This window comes from Olea europaea, chromosome 1 (assembly GCF_002742605.1).
Source record: "Olea europaea var. sylvestris chromosome 1, O_europaea_v1, whole genome shotgun sequence".
NCBI classification, from domain to species: domain Eukaryota; kingdom Viridiplantae; phylum Streptophyta; class Magnoliopsida; order Lamiales; family Oleaceae; genus Olea; species Olea europaea.
In genome coordinates this window covers 18,539,704-18,549,395 of record NC_036237.1, presented here as the reverse complement: position 1 = coordinate 18,549,395, position 9,692 = coordinate 18,539,704, and the positions used below count along the sequence as shown (strand labels likewise).

Here is a 9,692-nt window from a genome sequence, read left to right as displayed (position 1 = left end):
TATATTTTTTAACACAATAATTTTCATTATAATTATAATTGTAATTTTAAAAAGGAGCATTTTTAAGAATGTCTAATTTTAAGGGTATGAGTTGAAAAGTGTCAACACATTTGAATTTAGTGACAACTTGTCTATTATATCTTTAATGAAAAGATACATTTTGAAATGATATTTTCGATATTTTAAATGTCGTTCTCGACATTTGAATACCGTTTCGTTTTGAACATGACATTTCTCTACATTTAAAAAGGTCGTTCTTGACATTTTTGACTCAATGAAAAACATAGCATTTATTGTGATTTGACATGTATACTTTTTGAAATAAATATGACAGGCTACATGTAAAAATTTTATTGGCCAATAACAATATTGCAAAAATGTTCATTTTTTTGTCTCAGTGTGGAATTATAAATTGTTAATAAGGATATTTTGGTATAAATTCTTCCAAATTAGACATTTTTGCAATGGTGGACATTTTTGCAAATGACTAGGTAAAAATGGACATTTTGTGAAATTTTCTCTTATAAAAAAATAAAATAATTATTATTATTTACATTTAAAATAAATTTTAAATTTAAGAAATAATAATTAAGAAATATTATTATTTGTATTTTGTAGTGTTTCTACTTATTGTACTATGAATTTAATATTTTTGTTAATTTAACATAATTATTTATTTAGTAATTTTTGTATTTGTAAAATAAATAAATAAATAATTTTTCAAAGAAATAAATTATTTAGACCAAAAAAAGAAGAAAATAATTAAATACTGTTCATTTTGTGTAAGTTTTGGTGTAATGATTGAAGATGATTTGTAGTTTGGTGCGAAATTTGGTGAGGGGTTGATAATTGCCAACCCATAGAATCGGAGAAGCCGATCTCAAGTAAGCCTGTTAGCAATTAGAAAGGCCAATTGATCGATTTTTTATTTGTTTTTCAAGTGGTTTTTAAGCATTATTTGAACCAGATCTCCTTTTTTTTTTTTTTTTTTTTTTTTTTTTCAATCGACGGGCTTGATTTTCATAATACTGCTATTACGTAAAAATTTCTGAGTGTAAAATGAAAAATTCGTACTTAGCTTTCAAGGCATTATGTGACACATGTTTGGCCCCTATTATTTTAAAATTTATTTTATTTAAACTCATTTTTAACTACACTTTTCATAATAAAATATTTTGCACGTAAATTTAAATTTTATTTTTATACTTTTTAACCACACATTTTTAAAAAATTCACTATTATAAAATTTATTTTCCAAAAATAAGGGGTATAAAATGGGGACAAAATGTCATTAGCACTGTTAAATAATTAAGCCTCTGTTCGCAATCATTATTTGGGGAAAATAATATTTTGATCAGTGATTTTTAAGATAATATGTGGTTAAAATTTTTTGAATTTACGTGTAAAATATTGTGTTGTATCAATGTGTGGCCAAAAAAAATAAGTAAGTAGAAAAATAAATTTTCATTAATAATGAGTGTCAAACAGGGCTTAAAGTCTGGATGAAGATTGTAATTTGCCCCCCAGGGCACATCCGAGTTGGTGGAACAATCACTTCGCAGGGACGTTGGAAGCAAGGGTGGGGAGTTCGATTCCTGGAGTTAACACTGGGAGCCATATGGAGAGGAAGCCATTGGTGTGAACAAACACCCAGTGAGGAGAGCTCTCTTTGCGGAAGGAGTCCAAATGAGTTGTGGGAACCTGGGAGCCAACAAGGGCACATCCTGCGATTTACCTCCCTGAGCTGCTGAGGGGCCGGAGGTTCAGGGACAAGGATCTAGTCGGACGCAAGCCCGGACACCTTGTAAAAAAAAAAAAAAAAGATTGTAATTTGAACATAAGGTCAGAATAGCATAGTACATCGATGCAGAAGACAATAGATATCGTGAGAGAGAAAAGATAGCATATGTGCCTTTTCATTGTTCCTACTGTCGTGTTGTGTCTATTGGTCCGAATGTTGGAAGCATGGAGGCAAAAAGCAAAGGCCAAGAATGGCGGCACAATAATTTCCAAAATCAACCTTAACCTTGGTTAAAACCCATAAATTTCTCTCACACATACGCCCTACTCTGAAAAAAAAACCTAAGAATTGAGACACAAGTCTTATAAAAGTTGACCTTAAAGGGATATGGAAAACGGTGTTAAAGTCGGCGGCGGCCGTTGTTCAGTGGTTGCAAAAAATTTACAGCCTTTTAACCTTTTTTCTCCTTCTGACACCCGTAGCACCGCCTTCAGATCCACAGGTAATTCCTTTCCTCTATTTTTGCTGAGTGTGTATAGCAAAATGTGATTTTGCTTTTTGGTCTGAGCGCAGGTGAGAATGGGATGGCTGCAAGCGGTGGGTTTCCTTTTACATCTGCTCAAAGAAAGGAGCTTGATAGACAAGCTATGATTTATAAGTACATGATGGCCTCTGTTCCTGTACCTGCTGATCTTCTCTTTCCTACAGCTTCAAACCCTTCAATTTCCTGTAAATTGGCTCTTGGATGATTTGTTCTTTTACAATTGACATGAATTGGGTTTTTCAGATCTTGAAAACAGATTTTTCTTGATTTTGGTGTTTGATTGCAGTGACTGGTGGAGATCCTCATCTTGAAAGGTGCAAAAGAACAGATGGCAAGAAATGGAGGTGCTCGAGAGATGTGGTGCCCCATCACAAGTACTGTGAGCGCCACTTGCAGAAAAGCCGTCCCCGTTCAAGAAAGCCTGTGGAACTCAAAAACAATGGCAATAATAAGAAAAGCCCTCTTTTTTATAATCCTAAAACTGTTATGAGTACTATTTCTTCATCCTCTAGTCTGAAATCTGAGAGGTTGGTTTTTGTCTAATTGCACTTGTTTGTGTTGAATTATTGATTTGTTTTCCTGTTTGCTTGTTTACTGACTTTGGATAACGATTGAAGGGGTACGGCGTTGATGGAACGTGGGATGGATGCAGGGCAACAATGGCAGCATTTGGTGGACGCAAGCGTTGGATTTGGGGATGAGGGCTCGATTTATAGTTCTATTGCCTCTGTTTTTCATCGAGATTATGTACAACAGCAGCCATTGAATATGTTTTCTTACGCAAATTTTCCAGCTTCCGAAGATGTTTTTAAGTGCAGTAGTGGTGGAGAATCCAACGTTGGAGCATTTTTTAATCCTGATTTGGTGTTTTCGGACAAACAGCCGCAGAATGAGACCTCAAGAGGTTATATTGATGCCTGGTCTAATGATTATTTCAACAACAATGAGAATGGCAATTTTGAATCCTCTGCACAAGGGAACCTCTCGGCTTGTTCACTCGATCTATCAATGGCTGTAGCTGCTGGAAACGTCTTGGATGAAGAAATGAGAAAGAATCAAGTGGACTGTGGTGTTGATGACTCTGATGGCCATTCAAGATTGTTAAGCCCTGTTTCTTGGACGCGTTTTGCTCAGGGTGGACCGCTTGCTGAGGCTTTACGACCTGGATCTGTTGCTGGAGGTGGAGGAGGAGGAGGAGGAGGAGGAGGCTCAAATCCAGCTTCTCCCTATGATTCAATAAGCACCCCAGCAACTAATGTTTCGTCCCCATCTGGTGTTCTTCACTGGTCATTGTTTTCGCAGTCTGATATCAGTGTTTGCAATAGCCCGACAACTCTTGCAGCTGCTCCAACAGCTACACTGGAAGGTTTTGCATTCCAGCATCTCAATTAGGCTGATAAGAAGAGAAGCCAACAAAATTTCTTGATTTTGGGCATTTTTATCTTTTCAATGATCTATTATTGCTTTTTTTACTTGGTTTGAGAAGTCGATTGCTCAGATGAATTTAGATATCAGAATCGAATGAATGCATAGTGTAAAGGAGTTGTTTACTGTTTTAAATTAATTAAATTTAGGTTACTTGGGAATGATCTCCAGACTTTAATAATCCCTTCTTCAGTACCGTACTGAGTGCACTAAGAATATAGGAAGAATAAGTCACTTTGCCAAATGTTTTTGCCCACCTACTTGACATATGCAATGGCGGCAGCAAATGATTGGATGAAAAAACAGACTGTTTTTTAGACAGCCTAATCTAATGATAGAATGTCATGTGGTATTTTGTCAAGGAAGATGGCAAAAAACTCTGGCAATATAGCATGATGATTCAAGAATATATTCTATTTATGTTGGCTTGATTTCAAGACCAGACAACGAACAAAGATCTCATATGTCCCTATGCATCATAGTAATCTTTGTCTTTGTTGTTTTCCCATTAAAAAAAATGACCATGCGCACAAATGAATCCTCGTATAATAGGGTCAAGCGATCACAATAGGTAAAGTTTGTTAGATGACGAAACATTAGACCTGCAAGTGAGTTCGTAAGCAAGCGCGTAGATACGTAGGCTTGTCTAATTCCCATTTGCTAGTAATATCACCAGTGGATAGTGCTAAAAATAGATCAAATTAATGCACAGATTTGGCTTGATAGGCTTAGAGTGTTGACTTATCTCAGATATTTTAACTGAATGCTCAATACAAACCAAGGTGATACCAATGGGATGATTCTGTACTGCCACAGAAGAAGTGCTGGTTTCAACTTCCATCACCTTTTGTGAAGGGTCCACCAATACAAAGGGGACTGACAGCTATCCCAACAACGCTAAAAAGGGTTAGAAAGCCAGTTATAACTTTGTATTTACCATTTTAAGTTAAATTTTCTTTAAATAATAAGGCATTGTAAAATTGAGAATACTGGAGGCAATAAATGAGTGTAACATGTTATAAAAAAGAACCACATTCAATTGTCACCCAGTTGATTCCCAATACTCCATAAATCATTTGTGCCATTGTCACACAACAGATATCTAGGAAAAGGAGACAATAGAGAAGTCCATAACAATTGACTCGGCATAGAAAAATTGTGATTTTGTGATCAAGTTTTTTAACTCAAAGTTAGAAGCATGGACCAGCATTAGTACATCTAGGCACTGCTCAAGTTCAACAAGATTTAAAGCATAATTATCTGACTTTACAAGCTAAAACGACAACCATAAATATCCCTTCTAGGTGACAAAGACCAAGCTGGGATGCAACCAAGAAAAACTAAAATTTTAAATGTAAATGACACAAAGTACATTAAAAGGAACCATGTACTAATATTAACGTGAGAGAAGTGGCTTGAAATAAGTAAATAATGCAAACTTTGAGTTGACTTCGTTTGCGGTCGAACTGGGAATCCTGTGGTTCAGACCATAGTTATGTACAATAAATAATTCTGCCACATCTCTTTCCAAACGCACATTAGCTGCCACTGCAGAGAAACCAAACATTAGTTTGCTAATCATTAGCTGATTCAAGTCTAACATGTCTCCAAGTAAATAAATATAGTAATGAATTACTCAACCTTGGAAAGAAGGTTGAATTAACAGGTACAATTGCTGTTACGAAAGGCAGCACTCTATTCCTCAACCTTGGAAAGAAGAACGAACTAACAGGTGCAATTTTAGTTTCGAAAGAATCTCACAGGATCATATCCCAACATTGTTCCAGCCAAACTCGGAGCAGTCCTTGTCCATTTGAATGTCATTTGAGAATCCCAGAAACTTTTGAATGCTGACGGCACATTCTATTCTACCAATAATCATGTAACACACCAGAGTAACTGTACGAATCTGATTCACATTGACGCATGCTGCTGCAGAAAAGCAGATGGACGTTTTTGTTTGGCAAATTGACCAATTTCGATAAGATAATAAAACTTCAAATTACACTGGAGATGAAGAGAGCAAAAAGTCTGTTTGTAATCTTTGTAGAAGTATCCCACAAAAAGGACAGTCAGGCAGCGATGATCCTTTAAAGGAAGAAGGTCTGAAAAAGGATTCAAAATCTGAAAGATTTCCAGGCATAGTGAATAGATCTCGAGGAGCCAACATTCAAGCCCATTGTTGACAACAGACGCAAAACCATGAGGGGGAAGTGGGGAAACAATGCACTGGTTTATGGCCATGGCCAACCCAATTAAATTTTCAAATTAAACAAGTTGATAATGAAAAAATATAGTTTCTTCTTAGCCATGATTCTTACAGAGAATGATAAACTTTAAGATACAAATGCAAACATAGTATAACAATTATCAACTTTGTTCATTCTAGATCAAATATTTACTGACTTGTCATGAGTTTGTAGGTAGTATTTATAAGGAAAAGCGGCGTCCTGTTGGTAGTAACAGCCCCAGATTACTAAACAATAGACAGAAAATTAAAGAACACGGAAGATTTTTCGCCTTTAGGCCCGAATGTTCATCTAAAAAGGGCTAATCAACACGTTGAGCATCCAGCAATGTGGTTATCGATCCAATCCACCAAAAAACCAGCAAAGAATATCACTACAAAGATTACAACTCAAAGAATCCTACAGATCTTGCCCTCAGACCAGATTTCCTCTCTAAAATTACCCTTAAAAGATTACACCAAGTAACCAATAGTTAATGCTCGACAAGAACAGAATTTGCCTCTCATATATGTAACCTGTACTAGATTTCACCAAGAACATCCAGAATAAAATGATTAAAGTAAAAAACTAGAGGTTTCCTTTTGAGAGAAAAGCATAAATGAAAGAGATGAGAAAACTTTAGAACTTTCACGTCTATATAGAAATTGAAGGGTCATAAGAATATATACAATCGCAATGCATCCAACGGTTACTTCAGCACCATGCGGTATCATCCAAGCCATTCATTAAGAAACGCATTTTAGTAAAACACAAAATTGCCCAACTGTTAGTAACCGGGTCACATTCATTCAAGTGGGCTGAAAATTGGGCTGCATCATTAGGTTGCAAGATGTTAAGCACCAAACTGAGCAATCTCCATCTTGCTTGACATGTTGGGTTTCATTGTTGATTAGAGGTTAACTCTTTCTTTGATATCATTCACTTGATATCCCTGCAAAAGAATTTAAGTAGCAAAAAACATTTAAGAGATTTAAACAATCCCTAAATTAATGTAAAGGAAGTATTTTGGTTCTCATATCTGCTTAATTACACTAAGTTGAGATCTTTTTAATTCTTACGATTTCTTTTTCTATTATATCTTTTTATAAAATGGAATTTAACATCTATGTTTTTGGTTGTATCATGAAAGACAGGATTTCTACTAAGATGTATTGCAGATTGGTTGTTTGAATATATGATAGCATTGTAACCAGTGAAACCAAGTTCATCTAACAGGTTTTTCACCCATTTACCTTCCTTCATAACATCTATGGCTGTAATATATTCAGCCTCTGTTGATGACAAGGCAACAATCTTTTGTAGCTGTGATTTCTAACTTATGCAGGTATCATTTAAAATAAAAACATATGCAGATGTAGACTTGCTATTATCATAGGTACCAGAAAAGTTAGAATCTACAAAGCCTTTTAGTTTAGTTCCAGTTTCGCCTTTTTGAAACACTAATCCCAAATTCGATGTTTCTTTTAAGTATCTTAATAACCATTTCATGGCTTCCCAATGGTACTTACCAGGATTACTCATATACCTACTTAAGACACTTGTAACAAAGGTAATGTCAGGTCTGGTACAGACCATAACGTACATGATTGAACTAACTGCATTTGCATGAGGAACTTTATCCATTCTTTCTTTTTCTACCTCAGTTTTAGGGCATTGGATTATAGAAAATTTAAAAAGACTACCCAAAGGTAAAGTGACTTCCTTTGCTCTATTCATGACAAATATGCCTAATATTTTTAAAATGTATGATTGTTGTGTAAGAAGGAGACTACTATTAGCTCTACGTCTTTTAATTTTCATTCCTAAGATCTTCTTAGCAAATCCTAAATCTTTCATTTCAAATTCTTGTTTTATTTTTGCTTAATATCATTTATTTCAATAATGTCACACCCAGCCAGTAATATATCATCAACATAAAGCAAAAGATAGTATGAATTAGGAACTCTATTACCTTTATAATAGAAACATGGATCATATTCACTTCTATTGAAATTAAGGCCTTTGATAAAAGCATTAAACCTGATGTACACTTCCAAGAGGCTTGTTTCAAGCCATAAAATGATTTTTGTAAAAGTCACACAGAGTTTTCTTTTCCTTTTCCTTTTTGTTCAAACATTTTGGTTGAGTCATATAAATTTTTTTTTCCATCTAGATTTCCATGCAAAAAATCAGTTTTCACATCTAATTGTTCTAATTCAAAATCAAATTGAGAAACTTGAGAGAGTAAAATTCTAATAAATGTTTATTTAACCATATGTGAGAAAATCTCATTATAATCAATCACTTCTCTCTAGCTAAACCCCTTAGCGACTAACTTGGTCTTGAACCTTACATTTTCTCCTTTCGAATCATCTTCTTTTATTTTATAAATCCATTTGCAGTCAATGACCCTTTCTCCTTTTAGTTTATTCACTAAGACCCAAGTCTCATTCTTGTCTAGTGAAAGCATTTCATCTTTCATAGCTGCCAGCCAGAATTTTGCATTCTTTCCTTTAATGGCCTCTTCATAAGAATTTGGATCATTATCAGAAAGAGTCTGAACACTAAGTGTAGTAATAAAATCTGATTCATTATATCTAAATGGTGGTCTTATCCATCTTATTTCTTTATCTCTAGCTAGATGGTAGTCACCCAAAGGGTTTGCTAGCTGATCAGTTTTAGGTTCATTGGCAGGCTCAAATTCTGGTTCCAAGACAGTTTCTTGTTCTTAGGTAGGCTACACCTCAGTTTGGTCCGTATTTAAATCAGCTTGAAGAGGTTCAACTAATATAAAAGATCTATAGAGGTCATTTTCATAGATGGGAGTCTTTTATGTAGGGCATGTCCTCTTCGTCGAAAATAAGTCTTTTATGCAGGGCATGTCCTCTTAGTTGAAAAATAACATCCCTACTTATTATGACATATATACCTCATTGACCTTTTAACCAGATCCTCTATCCTTTAACCCCTTCCACATATCCTAAAAAAATACCTTTACTAGACCTAGGCTCTAGCTTTCCTTCATTTTGGTGTGCATATTCTGCACAACCAAAAACCTTCAGTTTTGAATAATCTACAGGATGACCACTCCAAACATGATCAGGTGTATCATAATTCAGTGATTTTGTAGGACCCTTATTTATTAGATATGAGGCAGTTTTGACAGCTTCTCTCCAAAACAATTTTGGGAGATCAGATCTTATCAACATACATCTCACCTTTTCTAACAAGGTATTATTTCATGCTTTTAGCTAATCCATTCTGTTGTGGTGTATAGGTGACAGTCCTATGTCAAAGAATTCCATTATGTTTATAGAAATTATCAAACTCTTCATTGCAAAATTCAAGGTCATTATCAGTTCTAAGAGCTTTACATTTTTATTTGCTTTATTTTCAATAAGAGTTTTTCATTTTGTAAAATTTTGAAAAGTATGAAAATTATTTTTCAAAAGAATGACCCAACGCTTCCTTGAAAAATCATCAATGATGAGAAAATAATATTTAAAACCAGAATAGGTATTAAATGCTGCTGGTTCCCACAGATCAGCGTGCAAGTAATCAAGAATAGACTTTGTTTTATGAATACATGTAGCAAAAGCGGTTTCTTTTGCTTCCCATAGATACAATGTTCACAAAATGACATTCTTTCACATCCTAACAGGCCTCGTTTCTTAAGAATGTGTAAATTCTTATCACTAACATGTCCAAGTCTTTTGTGCCATATTTTTGATTTACCAAACTGAGAGACTGCAGC

At 34.8% G+C, this 9,692-nt stretch overlaps 1 protein-coding gene across 1 annotated transcript; it reads left to right on the top strand.

Moving 5' to 3' along the window:
* The first annotated feature begins 1,839 nt into the window (after nucleotides 1–1,839).
* Nucleotides 1,840–3,874, top strand: LOC111396271 (growth-regulating factor 4-like). The gene is made up of 4 exons (XM_023022659.1): nucleotides 1,840–2,243; nucleotides 2,315–2,470; nucleotides 2,572–2,812; nucleotides 2,903–3,874. The coding sequence occupies exons 1-4, from the start codon at nucleotides 2,129–2,131 to the stop codon at nucleotides 3,675–3,677; spliced, it is 1,287 nt and encodes a 428-aa protein (XP_022878427.1). The 5' UTR covers nucleotides 1,840–2,128; the 3' UTR covers nucleotides 3,678–3,874.
* Nucleotides 3,875–9,692: the final 5,818 nt, after the last annotated feature.